We start from the raw sequence: 19,498 nt of genomic DNA, 5'->3' as shown, positions 1-19,498 counted from the left end.
TTATTTATTTGAATCTTCTAATGGAAAAGTTAACTCTTGGCTTTAAAAAAGTGAATGTTTTAGCTCAACAGACCAAGAAATTACAAATACCTGCTGATATGCCAAGTGTAGAAAGCCTGGTATATTGTTAAATCTATTTTCTAGAATTTTCTAGAGTGCTCAGTGTGTATTATTATTTAGTGAGCTATATCAATCTACCTCTTATTTATTGCAAATTCAATTTCAGGAGGTGCTACACGTTAAACATAGTGAGGGCTAAGAAATCATTTGTTCTATTTTGGTTTCTGCAGTCTTCAGTTTTTGCCTGTGAACAACTGACTGGCAATGCTTATCTGAAACAGCTCAGCTTGTCAGGAAGAGGACTAGTTCTGTCACTTTCTCACAAAAGACGTCAGGAGAAAAGATCCTAGGTGTGGGATACAACACTGTAGCAAAAGAAACTGTAAGACTAGCTCAGACTAAAGAAAAAAAAATACGGAAGCCTTCTTTTTGACTTGGAAATAAAGCAATAACCTGAAATTAAATGCCGTGAGTGAAACTGTGACTGTACTAAAACTAGCAAAAATTTCACTTTCATTTTTATTGCATCTAGGATGACACATCTGTGTTTATGGGAAGTTAAGCTATCATTCGGATAATAAAAAATACTTACCTTTGCATGTAGGTGGTGTTGTCCATGTTCCATTTTCCAAACAAATACTCCGCAGGGGCCCCTCCAGCATGTACCCACTGTAGCATGAATAGGTGATCATGTCTCCATACTGATAGAAGCTACCACGAATCAGAGCATTCTCTACTTGAGCTGGGGGACCGCAAGATATCTCTAAACAAAATAAACCATCCAGATGTTGGTGAGCAGCAGAGCCTGCATGACACAAGTTTTAACCCTGGACACAGTGTTGTCCAGGGGAGGTGCCACAGACACACCTCTGGTGGTAAATCAGCAATGGAATACAAGGATTTGGACAAACATAAAAAGTGGGCCTGTGAGAACCCCATGATGTTCAACAAGTCCAAGTGCAAAGTGCTGTGCTCAGGTCAGGGCAATCTCAAGCATGAATAAGGACTGGGAGAAGAAGTCACTGAGAGCAACCTGAGAAGGGTTTGGGGTTCTTTTTGGTGAGAGGCTGGACATGAGCCAACAGTTGCATTTTTGGATGCAGCCCCAAAAGCCAAATGAATCCTAGGCTGCATCAAAAGAAGTGCAACCAGCAGGGTGAGAGAGGGGATTATCTCACTCTACTCTGCCCTTGTGAGACCACATCTGTAGTGCTGCATCCATCTCCAGGGCTCTCAGTACAAGAAAGTGTGGATCCAGAGAAGGGACACAAAAATAATCAGAGGAATGGAGCATTTCTCCTATCCAGACAGGTAAAGAGAGCTGGGATCATTCAGCATGGATCCAGGAGAAGGCTTCAGGGAGACTTCAGTGCAGTTTTCCAGTTTCTTAAGGGGTCTTATTAAGAGGAGGTAGTATTCATATGGGTAGATAGAGACAGAACAAGAGGTGATGGCTTAAAACTGAAAGAAGACATGTTTAGTTTAGATATTAGAAAGAAATTATTTACCCAGATAGTGATGAGGTGCTGGAACAGGTTGCCCAAGAAAGCTGCAGATGCCCCAAACCTGTAAGTGCTTAAGGCCAGGTTGAATGGGACCCTGAGCCACCTGATTTAATGAATGGCACCTCTACCCATGGCAGAGGGGTTTGAACTAGATGATCTTAAATGTCCTTTCCAACCCAATCCATTCTGTGATCCCAAGAGTCTAAACAGTATTGCTTGCAAGAAGTCAAAAGGCTTTCCAACATGCTTGCAAAAGGATACTGCCTTCTGTGAGTATCAATGAATACAATACACAATCTTTCTGCAACTTTGTCTCATCACCCATAATCTCACAGGAATCATTCTTATGGTATTTAGGGTATCCAACAACCAACCCAGCTCCAGGGCTTGCAAAAGGTAAATTAAGAATACATTTACAGAAGGGTCTAGTGAACAGTAGGATGAATACTGTTGAAGCACCAACCCACATGGATGTATTCTGAGTTCTTTTAAAGGAATAAGTGTTAGAAAGAAAGAAGACACAGCTCTTCTCTAGAGCTTCTTGGAGCCCCCTGGAAAGTACCAATCCCTGTGGAACGGTATGTCTTTTACTTACTTTCACACTTAGCTGTGGCTGGAGTCCAGGTCTCATCAGCATTGCAGGTGATCACAGACTGCCCTTCCAGCTGGTAGCCTTCCCTACACCTGATGGATACATTCTGGCCAACATGAAAATCCACCTCTGACAGAAGGGCATTCTCTGGGATTATGAAAGGCACAGGACAAGGGTTTGCTGTTCAAAGTAAGGGTGTGAGGGAAAACAAGAAGGGAAGAAAAAGAGATAGAAGGAACAGAGACCACTTTAGAATAGTTTCTGCAAATTTCAAACCTAAAACACATGAGAAGCAATAGAAATGGATGCTGTATGTGAGCCAAATTTGTAATGTGATTTGAAATTATGAGATTTGGGTCATAAAATAATAATAAAAAGATTTCTAATTCACTGCTGTCACATGGCTTGCTACCATCCTCTGCTGATACTAGGAGAGGACATTCTACAGATGTAATTGAGAAATATCCTACTTGCTAGCATGAAAACATTCTCTCTTGTCCTTCCTGTTTACCATAACCTTTCTATAAAAGAGAACCAGATTTGTCCTACTTCATGTTTGGACCAATAGTGGAGCTGGACCAATAGAAAGCAACAAAAATTCAAATGTTTGATTAGACACTTACTGTGACATTCATTAGACTTTAGAATCGCTCTAATTTTATTTATTGCTGGCTGTAAGCTTGCTGGGCTATTTTTGCATGGTCTATTGATCTCATCACCAATGTGGAAAATATTGGCTCTATAAAGAGCAGAGATTTATGTCAGTTTCTTGATACTAAAATGAATAAATATTTTGTAATACAAAAATTAAATGTCTAAATTAACCATCCTAAGATGATACTAGGTCTTGAAGTTAGTTGCAGACATATACAGCAACAAGAAAGGCTATTTTGGGTGTGTGGGTACAGTGCACATGTACATAACACACTATTTCACAGAATTGCAGAAGAATTTATACAGCCATTAAGTCCAACTTGCTTGTCCAAGCAGGGCCAATTGGGTCAGAAGTTGCTCTGGAACCCAATCAGAAATATGAGTTATATTTGAATAACTCTCTATCTGGAGTTTGAGTAACTCCATTTGAGTACTCCAAATTTAACTTTACAACTCTGGGTTTCTGTTCCTCTGTTTGAATCTGTTGATGGTAAAAAGTTTCTTCAAAAACTTCACTGGAGCTTCCTTTATTGCAACTAGTGTGCATTGCATTTCACTCTACCACTGTGCAACTCTGAGAAGAATCTGGCACTTTTTCCTTTACACCCTGCCAATATGTCACTTGTGGACAACAATAAAGTCTTGCTTTTGCCTTCTCCTCCAAATGATTCTCTCACCTGCTTCTACTATATATCAAGTGGTTGATATAATAATATCTCCATTTTATGTCATCTTTCCAACTAGAGGGACCTATGCAGAAGACAGCTTGTTCTTTTACTGTCACAAAAATACACACAGAGAAATCAGTGCTTTAACTTGTATCAGTAACTGTCCTTGCTGTTTCTCAGCAAAAAGTTTTCCATTACAAAGCAAACACACACGTTTACAGAGAGGCAAGGGATTACTCCATCTTCCATCTCTTGTGCACTCTGCTGCTGGTTCTCCTTCCAAGCTGTATCCCTTCTCACAGAGATATGTTACTGTGCTGCCAACTGTATTGTTTTCATAAATTGCTTTCCCATTCAGCAAGGAAACTGGAATTTTGCATCTGGTCTCTGCAAAGGAAGGGGTCTTATTAATTCAGTTTGATATTTAGTCCTGGACTTCAAAAATTTCCTGAATTAATAACATAATATGTTTAAAGTCACCACAGATTTATTAATTCAGTAACCCTGGGAAGGAAATGTACCCAGAGTAGAAAAGAAGCTCCTCCTGGTGACAGAGAAAAGCCCCAACAAAATGGGGAAGTGAGGGCACATTTATGACTTCAGACTGGGGCCAGTAGGGCAGAAAGATGGAAATCATTCTTTCTTGCCACTGATAGATTCTCCAGAAACCCCACATTACAGAATCATTTCTCAAAACCAATTCAGTCTCTGGATTATATGATATGCATGCATAAGGGAGAAGCTATTGCTTCTCCCAGATTGGAATGTTCCAGGAAACAAAATCAAACATTTACCTTCACACAATGGCAAGGGCTTACTCCAGCTCCCATTGGCAAGACATGTAATGTTCTGGGGCCCAACAAGATGGTATCCAGAGCTGCACACAAAGGTTACATTACTTCTGTATGTGCTTCCAGTAGAAATGGCCTCTGCTTTTTCAATGGAGGGATGAAGCCCACAAGTAATTTCTAGGAGAGAAAAAAACTTTTGTGTTTTATAAACAGTGAAGACTATTCTTTCTATGCGTCACACACCATCTGATAGCTCTGTTCTTACCCTGAATTAATGGAAAGACAGCGAGAAAGAAGCTGTGAACTTTTACATGGAGAAGAGTTATACAATTCCTTTCCTGCCCTTTCTCCTGGGGTTCACACTGCAGACACCTGAAAGTGTGTCTAAATGTATTTGGTGGTGTTATAAAATATGAGGTATGTTCAAACCAACAGAGGATCCAGAATATTTCTTCTGTGCATGCCTGAGGCTGCATTTTCAGTCCCCTTTGTGCTTCTACGGGGGAAGATGATCTCAAAATGTGCTCAAGAACCATGGCAGTAGTTAAGAAGAATCTTGACCCCTGTGCCACATTGTGGAGACTAAGTAAATTCATCAAAGGTAAGAGAGAAGAATGCAAGGCATAGAACTATGACATCAGCAAGAAAAGATGTAAAATTATTTATAGGTAAAGGCTAAAAATATTTGCATTTTATTTATAAGTTGTATGAAAAAAGTAATAAATCCTTCTTCCTAAGCTACCTCAATTAGTTATTTTCTTGATAGAGAGCCAAGATTTGACCCTAGGGAGCACAGCTGTGGTATCCAGACATACTGAGTGGCCAGGATATACTTGCTTTGGCATGGCAGGGGTGAACATGTCCAAGGCTCTGCACACCATAATTCAAGCAGGTCAGATACAACAGGCCACCCTACTGACCTCAGCACAACTCTTTCTCTGTTTATGCCATTTAAATGTCCCAAAAGGAGATTGCTTCTGATCAGAGAGGTATTGCCAATAAGAACTTCTCTGCTGGGTTTTCCTCTGACTCCTCCTCCTACAGACCCTTTGCTGGAGGGAAAGACAGGGAGGGAGCCAGACAAAACACTTTCCTCCTGCCCTAGCTTTCCTGGACATCACATTGCTCTGCTTGTTACTTACGTGTGCAGGTAGGTGCAGCAGGGCTCCACTTTTTGTCAACGTGGCAAATCCTTCTGCTTGGCCCCTGTAGCTCAAAGCCAGGGTCACAGCTGTAAAAAACCTCACTGCCAAACAGGAACTCCTCTCCCTGAACAGATCCATTTTCAATCGTGTCTGGAGGTCCACATGATATTCCTGTAATGTAAGCAATACTTCCCTATTAAACAAAATGGATCTGTTCACCAGTCCTCCACAGGTTTTGCTCTGAGAAACAGGAAAGAACACAGCAGTTATCTGGTCATTGCCAGGAATTTGCTCCCGAGTAGCAGAATAGAATCATACTTGGTGCTTCCACTTCATGCTAAAAGTAAAAAAATCAATTGTGACTGCTGGCAGGAAGCCTCAGGAAACTGCTGCCTCTTTCAACCGACAGGTGAAGTCAGCATAAGCATTTGTGTAGAAACTCCTATTTCAGTACTGCAATCAATGACATCTCAGAGAAGTGAAGTACCTTTGAGGATACATACATATAGTTACACATAGTTACATTGGAGGATACTAAACACCTGTAGCTACTGGCAACTAATGTGTTCAGAGGTCCTTAGTAACTGCAGAACCCATGACCTCAAGTGTCAGAACTATTTAAACCTGGAAGCTCTCTGCAGAGAAGCAAGGCAGAAAGGTGTAGAGATTTTCTTCACACTGCTACCTGCACTCACCAGCAATTCTGTCCTTTCCAGTTGTTACCAGTGGTACTTACTGAAATGTTTAGGTAAATGCAGACAGTATGGGTTATAAAGCAAAATGAGCATTAGTGATTTCTGTTGTGTGGTATCACCCTTGACCAACATTAAGTGATAGATTCAGGTAGAACATACTTCTGCATACTGGCACTGTGCCACTCCAAATCTTGTCTTCTTGGCAAGTCCGTTCTGCATCACCCTGTGAAACAATAGAAAATGATCAAAGAACAACTTTACTTCAGTTAACTCTTTGCTCCCACCATATTTAATATCCAGCAAGGTGAGGAAGCTTTTTCTCCATGCACCACCCATGTAAAGAGAAAATGAAGTGCTACAGCCCAAGTCTACTAGTAGAGTTTATAGCAGAACTTACTGCAAAATGATGGGTGTTCTTTATGAACCAAAAGTTTGTGGGGCCAGTTAGTTAATTCTTTTGTCCTTGTATCTTTGGAGTATCATCTTTTTTGTCAGTTTTATCCTTGTTCCTAGGTATGTGTTGTGATGACAAATTTTCTCCTTTCAGGACTCACTTATAGGAAATTCAACTAGCAATTTTTTCAACAACTGTATAAGCTTGTGTTTGATAAGCATATATGATGATTTAACCACATCCCAATCACTCATTCTTTATATTTGCCTATAAATTACATTATTTCTTTCTTACATACAAGTTTTATGGAGAGCCTAATAGCCCAGGATTTAATTATTCTTTTATTCCGAGACATGGAGAACAATATTTAATTATGTCCCTTGCTGTAATGTACTTTTATTACAAAGCAGACCTATCGATAAAGAGCAGTTGTTTGACATGTTGTACAGCATCACACCCAATGGACTTTGCTTCCCAAAGGAAAAAATCAGGACTTGTACAGCGGGACACAACTTGACACTAGGTGGCGAAACTGGATTACGAAGCTTGGAAGAGTTTATTACTATGTAACGACACTGGTTTATTGCGTCCTAGAATTATTTGAAACAGCAACTCTATCTTTTTGTCTAAACACCTTCACCCCCAGTGATACTGCATATTTGACAACATAATGAGAACTAAAGTCATTGTCACCTAAGCATTCTCCAAACTCTTATTTTAACTTGACTGAGTGGATTAACTTCTGACCGGGTGATTTTACATGCATGAAGTTCTTAATTAGTTAACTGGTGTTACAACAGTACAAAGGAAGTGCAATCCTGCAGTCTGCTTGGCCCTCACAGAACCAGCATTAAGAGCCAGCCTCTGTTCTGAGACATCTCACCACCTCATATCTCACTCATCACCTGGTCATAGTGGAGATCATGCTGTGCCTCAGCAACCTACTGTCGTTTCTGAATTCACTGCACCTTTTGAAAACACCCCTGATGCAGCTCTGAACTTGCTAGCCTGAATCCTGATACTGGGAAAGCAGTGCTGTTTCAGAGCTCAGGTGGGGATAAAAGCTGTAATAAAAATAAAAACAATGGACAGGAAAGAACTTTGATTCTTCCTCCATCAGGGAATAAAGCTGCCATTGAACAAAACTGAATACCTTTGATCTATCACTTTAATGCCATCTAGCAATGTCATAGAACTGAGGGCAGTGGAGTTTATGAGGAACTTTAAGTCTGGAAGGCACAGCTCTTGGCACGCAGACATAATGATTGGGACATACAAAACAAAAAACAAAACAAACCAAAACCAAAACAAAAAAACAAAACAAAACAAAAAAACCCACTGCAATCTAACTCTGGCTAAAGAACCTGAGAAATTAACTCTTCTGTGACTTATGGTCAAAGCATGTGTAATGCTCTATTTGCAGAGGACTTCAGTTAAGAAAACTGAAATACTGCAACACACCTACTGGACATATACCTCTGAATAGGATTTATATACTTGCTTCAACTATACCCCTAAGCCATTCATGGGTTGCCCCAAACATACCATGAACTCTCTACAGACAATAACAAAACCAGAAGACACTCAGCTTCTATGGTGTCAAAATGAGGCAGTCCACAGCAATCACTCAGGAACTGAAAATGAGAACTCAAAGCTTAGAGTGTTGGAGAATTGAGCTTGCTTACTTGTAATTCATAGCCAGAGTCACATTTATAGAGAGACACATCTTTGTAATTGTATTTAGTGCCAACCACAAATCCATGCTCTGGAGACTCTGGAGTTCCACAGGACACAGGACTGCAGATGTCATCAGAAAATGATGGCACCCAAACACCATTTTCCTGAAAAAGAAATGTAATTAAATATGTAAGACCACTGCTTTATATGTGCAATTATATCTAATTGAAAAATAAAAATCATAATAGGAGCATCCAGTTGCTGTGGATGTACAGATATAATATTATTGGTTCAATCCTTTATAAAACTTGGTAATTTAAGTAATATTTTTAAAAGGTTACCATAGACTGTAGTTATCTTTGGCAGGAACACTTAGTTTGAGATTTAAAAGACAGAAGAAACAAAAAATAAAATGGGGAAAAAAAGCTTAGAAAAGCAAATTCACTGGTGCAAGGTCATCTAATCACTCAGGGAACACATCAGAAGAACAAAAACGACATCTGCCTGATTTCATGTTTTGTATTTCTCTCCTGGTTGAATGTCTAAGACCATGACTAAGTGCTTTAGCAGCCTTCTCTGACTCAGTAAGGGAAGTCTGATACCTGAAGAAACACTTGTCAAAGAGATCTAGTACTACTTCTACAGATATTTGAAACAGCAAAATGAGGGGAAAACATTTAATAAGAAAGACTTACTCTGCAAACCCATACGTGCTCAGTTTTTCTCATACAAGCATATCTAGTGACTTAAAAGTCTATTTACAAACTTAAGATGAAGTTGTCCACAGCTAATGTGACAGGAGATTACCAGTAACATTGATTAAGATGTTTGTTCTTTAACAGAGGATTCAAGTTTCTACAGGTGTACAGTGGATTAAAATGTCTGCTGCCTGTTATTCTGGAAATAAAGCTCTGCATGCAATCCACAAAATACATTAGAAATCCTGGACATAATTTTTAAAAATCTCCCATGATTTAATTCCTTGCATGTGATAAAATGAATGCTTTTCTAAAAGACAGCTTCGGCATTTGATGGAAGAAGAAATAAAAAATTTCTAGTTCTGGAAGTCTATACATAGAAAACAAATAATTGTTCTTGGGAAACAACTAAACACACTATATTTTGCAGAATATACTTTGAATTTTTTTGATGTGTGCAGTTAAGGGCCAAAAGGTAAGGAAGATATAAGGACTTCTGAATTCAAGAAGGCCAGCAGAATAAAATCATGCTAATAAAACTATACCTTGCATGTAGATGTGCTTGCTCCCACCAGAGTGTAGCCTTCTACACATGACAAAGTGATGCTTGTGTTGACAGTGAAGTTGCTCCCAAATGTGATTACATTAGTGATATTTCCTGGAAGGGGACACTTTCTGGGGCAACAGGAAATACTTTGAGGGGACCATTGTCCATCTTCCTGGCAAGTGCACATATCCACGTCTGTCGCCATTGTGTACCCTTCCAGACATCTGCAACACAGCATGAAGACCTGACCACAGAGACACAGCTAGGAATGACCCAAAAATTAAAAAAGTCAGGACAGTAATTTTTCAGCATTAGTTGTTAATAAGTACATCTTGAGATTTTTCTATTATTTCAAGGTAAGCCTGTAAGAAGTATGTCTGGACTGAATTCACCCTTTTGTAAGAGCTGGAGGTTTCAGACTTCATTTCCAGTTGTTTCATGGTGCTGTAGCATCACAATGGAAAATGAGTCGGTGGCTTTAGTACTCAGAGAGTACTGTAAGTTTTAGTGAAGTCTCTACGCTGCCCATCTCTTTGTTAGAAGGGCCTTTGCTGAGGTAAAGAGAGTGTGAGAGCACCAAGCAATGCTAAAGATGACCTCACAAGAAAATAAACCAAGCCTTAGCCTGATCACAGACCATTTGCTTAGACACTCAAAGGTGACTCAGTGGTACTTTACCAAGAACAACTCAACTGGCTTGCACTAGTGGGTTTACTAGTGGGCAGCAAAAGTACTCCCTTCACCTTGTTAAAGATGCATGGGAATGACTGATACTGTTCAATTCACCCACCTGCTGTCTCTGTCCCAGTTCTGTCCCATACCATTATTTACTTTTGCCATCAAAAATTAAACTCCCCTTTGGTTTTCTTCATCTTGGAGAAAGAGATCTGCAGTGTATACACTTCACAAAATGAACAAAAAACCCTCAGTTTCTCATATCTGACAAAGAAGTAACTTGCTCCAGTGCTCCAGACAGTACAGTGCTGCATTGCAAAAAATGGGATAATCGGAATATCAAGCCTTTTGTATTACAAGAGACACCTGAAGCAGAAGGAAACCATAAATACAATGCCAAGAGGAGAGAAGCTGCACTGACTGCTGCTGTCACCTCTTAACAAAACCTATATGTTGAAACCTGTGCTTCAGAGGAGGAGAATAAGAAAGCAAATGGAAATGGGAAATTAAAGTCAGTGGAGGCATCAGCCCAACAGGCTGAAATGCCTTTCTGGTGTTTTCCTGAGTGGTCAAAATAATATTTTATAAAGTGCATGGTAATGTGGGCTTTGTCAATCTGACTATGTAGAAACTTGCACTGAGGGTACATAAACCTTCCATCTTCATTCCTTCAGAGACTTTTAATGAAAACAGAGTAACAGCATCATCCTTACCTGTACTGGACCTTACTTCCATAGGTGTAGGTGCTCCCAAAAACCTCTGCATTTGGAATAGATGGTGGTGGGCCACAGCTTAAGAGCTCACATCGTGGGTATGGCTTCTTCCACACACCTGTTTCCACACATGTCAGTTCTGGACCCTCCTTCATGACAAAACCTGTCAAGCAGGTATAGATGATTGTGTTCTCATCTTCAGAGCTGCTCCCATTGATAAATGTGTTGGGGATGATGGGTGGAGTACCACAGGAAATCTGTCCACAGCGAGGAAACCCAGAACTCCATTTGCCAGCTGCCTCACAGGTGACTTCAGGAGGTCCTAGAAGTTTGAAGCCCTCCAGGCACTGAAACTGGACACTTACTCCACAGCTGAAATCTGTACCAAGAATGACCCCATTTTGAATCTGGGGTGTAGGACACAGACAGGGTAGGCAAGATGGAAGGCTTCCGCTCCAGGAGCCATTGGATAAGCATTGCCTTAAGGCATTGCCATGCAGCTCATAACCAGGGAAGCACATATAGTGGACAAATTCCCCAAAAGTAAAGGCTGAGCCATTCAGAAAGCCATGGGAGATGTCTTCAGGGGGTCCACAAATGACTGGTTCACAATGTGGTGCTTCTGAGTCCCAGGTACCATCGCTCTGACAGGTAAGGGTAGATGCTCCTTGCAGGGTATAACCGTCATTGCAGTGATAGTGCACTGCTTTATTAAAGCTGAAATCCGAGTCAGTAGTTCTCCCATTGGGAAGAGGCAGCAGCACAGGGCAGGTCACAGCTTTGCAAACTGGAGTGATTCCACTCCAACTTCCATTTGCAAGGCAGACTCTACTCCTGTCCCCATCTAACAGGAAACCTTTGTTGCAGCTATACTCTGTACGTCTCTGGAATGTGTAGTCCTCTCCAGTTACCTGACCGTTCTCCAAAACTGGTGGTGGGCTGCAGGAAACAGGAATGCAGATTGGTTCACTGCCATCCCATTTCTGGCTCTCTTGGCATCTCCTCTCTGTGGGGCCATTTAACTGGTAACCAGGATCACACTCATAGTAGACAACACTCCCATATGTGTAGTTTTCCCCTCTTATCTTCCCGTTCAAAAGATGGGTAGGTGAATTGCATGTTATTGCTTTGCAGTAAGGAGCAGTGTGGCTCCACTGCCGACTTGGCAAACACAGCCGTGTGTCAGAGCCTTCCAGTGTGAATCCTGGCCTGCAGGAGTACCTCACTGCACTGCCAAGCCTGTTCTCTGTGACGTGCAAAAAACCGTTCTCCGGAGGGGATGGCAAGGTGCACTCTATTGAAACACAGGTAGGGGCAGTGCCATTCCAAGCCCCATCTTCTTGGCAAGCTAGAACAGGGTTTCCCAGCAGCTCATAGCCAGAGTAACATGTGTATAAAATGATAGTTCCAAAAAGGAAAGTGGTGAGCTGCATTGCACTGTCCTCCTTCAAGGAACTTTTGAAGTCCTTCATGTTGTCAGCCAGCAACATATGTGAAAGGGAAGGGTTCTCTGTAACACCCTCTTGGTCAGAACGTCTTTCCCCATGTCTCAACTGCACGTACTCTCCAAAGTCAATATGAGGAGGCAGGCCACAGTCTGTTGGAAGGCAGGTTGGGGTAGAGCTAGACCACCCCAATTCTTCACAGGTCTGCATGGCAAGGCCTGACAGCTGGAAGCCTGGCAGACAGCTGTAAATGACCATAGCCCCATAGCTATAATCTGCACCCTCCACAAAGCCATTCTCAATGGGTTGAGGGGGCTGACAATTTATGGCCTTGCAAGAGGGAACCTCTGTACTCCACTCTCCTGTTTCCAGGCATCTCAGTGTTTCCTCCCCTTGGAGCTGGAAACCTCTGTCACAGAAATACCTAACTGTCTGCCCGTAATGGAAATTTGTGAATGAGTATTTGCCATTGAGAATCTTCTTAGGCCTTGGGCATTGAATAGGTTTGCAAACTGGCTTTCCCCCAAGCCACTGTCCATCTTCTCCACAGAGGACAGTTGTGTTCCCTAGCAGTTCAAAACCTGGTTTACATGTGTACAGGGCTGTGCTAAGGAAGGTGAGGCCCTGCACATCAACTATGCCATTCTGAATTTCTTCTGGTTGAGGACACTCCACGGGAATACATTCTGGCAAAGGCAGGCTCCATGAGCCATCAGCTTGGCATCTGATGGTGGACTCACCCTTCAGCAAAAACCCATCCACGCAGATGTATTTCACAGTGCTGCCAAAATGAAGGGATGAAGTCAAGGGGTCCCCAAAGGGGATATAAGGAGGTGCAGAGCACTGTGCAACCTTGCAGAAGGGAAAGGAATCATTCCACTGCTGGGAGGGCAAGCATTTCAGTACAGAGGAGCCATGCAAAATGTAGCCCTCCTTGCAGGAGAACTGTACAACACCGACTTGGTAAGACACTTCTCTCAAGACCAGCTGATTTTCTGCCAGAGGTGGCTCTGGACATTTTGTTGGTACGCATTTGGGGCTTTGCTTTTTGCTCCATTTCCCAGACTTTTGACAGGTCCATGAAACATCTCCTATCAGCTCATAGCCTTCATCACAGAAGAACTCAACTTTGGAGCCCATATCAAAAGTTTCTCCCCTGGAGTAGCCATGCTGGATGGACGGTGGTTTTCCACAGCTGAGGGGAGCACAATAAGGAGGCAATTCACTGTACCATTGTCGATTTGCTTGGCAGATAAACACTGGGCTCCCAACCATCTGGTAGCCAGATTCACACTGATAATTAGCCTGATTTTCAAAGAAGTGTCCAGTTGTGTCCTGGAAAACAGTTAAGACAGAGACATGTCTGAAATGAAGATGCATGATTTGGGCAATAGGAGATTGATTTCATTTCTTGTGTTCTCCTGGTCTAGCTTCTAGTTGAATCCCTGACAGCAATAAAGGCTGTGTCAGAAGGAATGAAGGCAAGTAACTGGCACAAAATATCTTGCCTCAAATAATGCACTCTACTTTCAGGAAATCTGAGGCCACTTTCAAAAGAAAACAGAAAATTCAAGACTTAAAAGGTAAAAGCTAGAAAAGAATTCTTCTTTCTCCCTTCCTGACCCATGAGACCAAAATAGGTGTGGAGTAGAAAGGAAGATGGAAAAGAAATGGATCAGGGGAAGCTAACATCAGATGGCCTATTTTCACAATTCTTTAGCTTCTATGTGTATCTAAGGTTGGAGCCCTCAAATCTACTGCTACTAGAGACATTTATAAATGCCACATATGCAGCTGCAGGGCCTTGAGCAAGCAGCTGAGGAGCACCTCAAAGTTGCAGTCTGGGCTTTATTGAGGTATTAAAATTTTTCTCTAACTGTAAGGAATATATGAAGGAGTGAGCCTACCTAAAAAAGACAAAACAGAGTGATATGCATTAATTAGAAGATGTATCTGTGTGGGAGTCGGAACAGAAATTTTTGCTAGTACTGCTGGAAACCCATGTAGGAACTGGAATGTCAACCTCCACCCTCCAAATTTAGCAAATGCAGATTCTTTGGTATCTGGTATCCCTGGTATTTGGTGTCCTGGTATCTTAAATCCCTGGATTTAAGGAAGGAAGAGGGATGCTCAGAAGAAAAATGCTTCAAAAATTCTATGTTAAATCTTTATAATAGTGGTTTTGATCATCCTTACCATAATATTATCCTTGTGCACCAAAGCAAAACACATTGTTGCAATTTAATTTGATAAGGAAAGGGAAGTTCTGACTTCAGTAAAGAAATGTGCTTGCGTCAAAAGAAGAAAATTATCCCAAGGTGATTTATCTATTGCATATCAGATTTTTTTTCATAGCAGTGAAAAGAGCAAGGCTTGTGAACTGGCATCAGTACTTCAAATACAAGAGTGCACTTGAGAGCTACCCAAGAACCAAGAACCAAACAAATGAAGAATAAAAGGAAATCAGTTGAATATGGCATCTGGAGTCTCCTAACTGATAACCCACTTTATGATAGGAAATTCCATGGAAGTATTCATGCTTTTCAGATATGATTCTGCTGCAAATCCACATGCTTTTCCCTTTCCTTATTCTATCCAATCATACACTTCTTCAGTTTTGACAGAAGAGCAAAACAGAAGAAAGAAAACCCCAACAACAACAGCTGTGAAGATATATTCAGTTTGCCATGGTACCAGGCAGATGAGAAAACTCATTCTATACCTTAATAAAGCCATTCTCAAGCTGCGGTGGTTCTCCACAGGACACTGGGCGGCATGTGGGCAAGCTACCACTCCAGTTGCCAGTGGCGTCACAGGTCCGCTTCTTCTCTCCCTTGATGTAGAACCCCTTGTTGCAGCTGTAAGCCACCACCGCTCCAAAGCTGTAGTTGGACCCACTGGCATAGCCATTGCTAATGTGGGGAGGCTCTCCGCAGCGAACAGGGATGCACTGGATGCTCAGAGGAGAAGGATTCCACTGGCCCCCTCGGAGGCATTCAATCTTGGCCGACGAGTTCAGAACAAAGCCGTCCATGCACTTGAAGCTCACGATGGAGCCAGCTGCAAACTTGGCTTTACTAATGGACTCCAGGATGCTGTAGGAGACGGTGGATGGCTTTTCACAGAAATCAGCTATGCAGTGGGGCATCTCCCTGCCCTCTGGAGGCACCCACTTCCCTTCTGCATTGCAAAGCAGCTGAGAGTTATCAGCTAGGCTGTAACCATCCAAGCAGAAGTAATAAGCTATATCACCAAAGAGGCGGTGGCCAATCTCTGGTGATGCATTTTCTACATGGGGTGGTTCATCACAGGATACTGCCAGGCACTGCTGGTGGCTCACATTCCACTTGCCGCTGGCTAAGCACTCTGTGGTTTCAGGGCCAACTAATGTGTAACTGTGGATAAAGAAACCACACAAGAAGTAAAAAATACAAGCACTGTCAAACTCTACCCAAGGTTTCCTGAAGCCCTTTCAGTATGAGCTTGTTTGCTAGGATCCCAGAAGAACAGGATCCTTTAGAAAAGCTATGATCAACTTCAAAAGGTAAATCCTAAAGCCTCCATGTCCATGGATGAGGTATCACAAAGGTGGATATATCCTAGCACACCTTGTGCATATTGCCTCTCATCTGTCTATCGCAATAACCATTTCTGAACTTCCATTTTGGCTCAAACCACTACAATAAACCTAGTGTTGTGCAGTGATTGTCCATGCAATCCTTAAGGAAATGATCCCACTGAGAAACTATTTCTGTTTAGCAAAACTGATTGGAATAAAAAGAGATGAATAGCCTAGAAAGGCCTTTTAGGTTTCTGTATTAGCCCTATCAATCTATTTTCACACTTGCAAGAAAAGTGAAACCTCTTAGTGAGTTACCCAGAGATGCTCTTACCAATAATGCCTATAGCAATCTTAAAATATCTTATTCCTAAAAACACACTGTTAAAAATACTAGAAAGTCGATAAAAAATTAATGCTAACTGGGAAAAAAACAGAATTAAATTATTTATAATGAAATTCTACCGCATTAATACTGTTAGTGTAGCTGTAGTTCTCCAGTCTGTCTCTGGGACAGGCATTAATCTGTGCAGCTCATCATCCCACTTAAACTCCTGCTGTTTAAATATGCAACAGGTAGTAGTGTACTCACAGTACCTTTGACTGTTTTCTTCATTTTTTTTCTCTGTGGTGTAATCTCACAGAAAGCAAAGAAACAATAACTACTGCAAAGTCCCCATTGACTTTCCAACTGCAAGCTGTTCAGATTTTGAAGCAACATCTGTAAAACTGTTTTGTCTTGTTTCCAGGATTTGTTTTCAAGCCTCATGACTGGACACCAGAAAAAGAACCTATTATGTGCCAATATTTAAAATGATCCACTGTCACAGGCAGACAGCTGTGACAGTCTTTAAATGCTGCTATCCTACCCCATTTAAAATGCTTGCACAGGAAAGAGAAGCAGCTTTTAAAAGAATAATACAGTCTAGTAAACATAATAAGGATACTTTACTTCAGTTATGTTTCAAATAACATTGCAAAAACAATATATAAGAAAAATGCTGATGTGTCAATTTACCTTTTTACACCAAGAAAAAGCAGGAAATCCTCCAGTCACTTTGGACCTAAACTGGCAAAAGCTTTGCTTACTTGCTCTGCCTTTTAGACAGAACAGTTCCAAGAAATTTTATGGAACTGTTTACAGAGTGTAAAGATTATCATGTGCAAAGGTTCTTGCAGGATCAGAGTCCAGCATTATACTTTCATACTTAATGTCATCAAAACTGAGCCTCCTCTTTAATGAAGAATTTTCTACATAGAGTAGATAAAAATAAATTTGAAATAATACTTTCAATAGACAAAGAGTCTTAATTTTAAAGAAATAGAAGTTAGAACACCACAACAGACAGTTGTTAAACTGCATCAAAAGCACATTCTTACACCCTGATGAGACATAAAGAATTTGCTATGATCAGAGCCTTGAATTTAATACAGAAGTGATGGTTCTGTAGTAACTCCAAAGAAAAGGGTTTCCATTGAATTGTGCTACCATTCCCCCGATTCCTCTCTATTCTTCTCTTCCTGAGTGTATTCAGTTCCCTTGAAACTACTTTAAGAAATGTCCGTGTCTCATACTAACCTGAACACCCACAAAAAAATCTCCATTCCATTCAACTTCCAAAATTTAAGGCAGAAGTAGTAAAAATTAATTAGTGTGCAGTAATAAAGGACTTGTGAAACAGTGCACCAGTTTTACACAACCTGAATATTAATCCAGTAGCTCTAATCTACATACCCTTCCTTACACGTGTAAGAGACCGTGTTTCCAAAAGTAAAGTTATCTCCTTTGATGACCGCATCTTTGATGGCAGGAGGGGGTCCACAAGACACAATTTCACACACTGGTGGTGTGCTGTTCCAGTTCCCTGAAGATGCACAGACAAGTATAGAAGGTCCCTGAAGGCTGAGACACAAAGATCATTATTAAGGCTGCCACTTCATTCCGGGTGAGGGACAGAGAGAGGAAGAGCTGCTTTGCTTTCTGGCCCCAGTGAGACTATGGAGTCTTTCTCACTGACTTCAGTAGGGGCCAGATTCTCATGGAAAAGGGGCTTTGCTTATGGAAAAACACTGTGATGCTATTAAAAAAGCTGGTCTTCACATCACCGTGAAGAGCAAGCTGGTGGATTTCTTGTGGAGCTTCAATGCTCTGTGCAGATACACACAATTTCTGCTGTAGCTTTGCCCATCTTTGAGAACAAAAGAAATAAATATTTGTTTAATCTAAAAAATCTATTTGTATGCCATCAACAACATGCCAGTCTTGAGACTTGCAACTAGGCCTCTGCCTGATTCACTCGAGGACTTAAAACACTATCTTCACCCAGGACACTGAAAGAAATGCTCCATTTCAAGTTTGTTCACAAAAAGGCATTCATTTACTTCAGGAAGCAAAAGAAGGAATGAATGAGTGAATGGCCACACATATTTGAAATTGAGGTATTTTTTGATTTCCTTATCTGAGGAAACAGGATTGATTCAGATGGTGTGACTCAGATGTCTGAACAGAGTGTGAAACACCTCCCTGAGATGTCTTGGGTGAAGCCCCTTGTCTCCAGCTGCTGTGTCAGCTGTCTGCGTGTTCCCTGTAGGGCCCACATCATATCTGAGAGCCCTGCATGGGAGTGTCTGATTCCCTACAATTTGGTGTCAAATGGTATTAGACCCCCATGTTTAGCTGACTGAAATAAGTTAATGGAAAAGAACACTGATCTGTAATGCTTTTAAAAATTTGACACAGACTCTTTTCAGTGAAGTAGGGCTTTGCCTACCTGTGGCAGTATATTTAAAAACAGCTAAAAGGTGCTTGAAGGAAGAGATTGGATCCAGAAATAATGCATAAGATGGGCACTGTTTGAGAGGGCTTCCTCTGGAGTGGTAACCACAGGAGAGAGGATCTCTCTCACCAAGCTATGGTAGACAGGTAAAGACAAAGAATCAAAACTGACATGGTATTTGCTGCCTATATGTCCAAAGTCCACAGTCAAAAAACTCATTGTACTGCCTAGTTTGGTGGGGTGCAGATAAACTCACAATGTGAATCCATGACTGAACACTACACTGAGCTGCAGCTGACTTATCTATTTGTACTAATGGAATTAAAACTTTCACCAAATGAACACACCTCACCTACTGGCCTGCATCTGGACAAGGAAATGATTGCAGCAGGAAAATGTAGAAAATAATCATCCCTAAACAGGTCCATACGGGACCGCTTATGTCAGAATATATCTGCTAGAGGTACACGCAGATATCAGGGGAGGCAGAGACCTGCATGAAAAGCCACATCCTTGTATATAGCGTTGAGGTGTTAATTTTTAGTTGCAGCATTGTTGCGGTGCGTGTGGGGGGACCCCCAAGCTGTGAGTTCGCTGTAGCAGCGGGCAGGCAAGGAGACTCCACAGGGCTCACGAGGTGCTCGTTAGATGAGGGTTTATTGGGGGTCCCACCCCAGGAAAGCCCTGGCCAAGAGACCCGGCTAAGAGAGACCCTCATCCCACCAGCACACTTAACAGGGAGATTCCAAGTGGGCGTGTGATAAAATTTGGGTCAATGGGATTACAGACACAGGATATTTCAGGGGAGGATTGCAGGCTTGGAATAAAGTATACCATTTCGAGGGGTGAGACAGAGCATGCCATTTAACTAAAATTCAACACCACACAGCATGTTAAAGATGT

The 19,498-nt window shown here is 41.5% G+C and overlaps 1 protein-coding gene across 1 annotated transcript in view; it reads right to left on the bottom strand.

Moving 5' to 3' along the window:
* Nucleotides 1-19,498, bottom strand: part of SVEP1 (sushi, von Willebrand factor type A, EGF and pentraxin domain containing 1) — a 117,475-nt gene that overhangs the window by 13,443 nt on the left and 84,534 nt on the right. The window contains exons 36-46 of the mRNA XM_021525012.3: nucleotides 17,554-17,721; nucleotides 14,982-15,654; nucleotides 10,815-13,594; nucleotides 9,425-9,650; nucleotides 8,190-8,345; nucleotides 6,270-6,333; nucleotides 5,413-5,586; nucleotides 4,274-4,447; nucleotides 3,693-3,866; nucleotides 2,161-2,337; nucleotides 653-823 (exon numbers count right to left, since the gene is read on the bottom strand). Coding sequence (XP_021380687.2) covers nucleotides 653-823; nucleotides 2,161-2,337; nucleotides 3,693-3,866; nucleotides 4,274-4,447; nucleotides 5,413-5,586; nucleotides 6,270-6,333; nucleotides 8,190-8,345; nucleotides 9,425-9,650; nucleotides 10,815-13,594; nucleotides 14,982-15,654; nucleotides 17,554-17,721 — 4,937 coding nt within the window. The remainder of the gene's footprint in view (nucleotides 1-652; nucleotides 824-2,160; nucleotides 2,338-3,692; nucleotides 3,867-4,273; nucleotides 4,448-5,412; nucleotides 5,587-6,269; nucleotides 6,334-8,189; nucleotides 8,346-9,424; nucleotides 9,651-10,814; nucleotides 13,595-14,981; nucleotides 15,655-17,553; nucleotides 17,722-19,498) is intronic.

This window comes from Lonchura striata, chromosome Z, assembly GCF_046129695.1.
Source record: "Lonchura striata isolate bLonStr1 chromosome Z, bLonStr1.mat, whole genome shotgun sequence".
In the NCBI taxonomy this organism is placed as follows: Eukaryota; Metazoa; Chordata; class Aves; order Passeriformes; family Estrildidae; genus Lonchura; species Lonchura striata.
The sequence above is the reverse complement of the archived record's forward strand: the minus strand, read 5'-3'. Positions and strand labels throughout refer to the sequence as shown.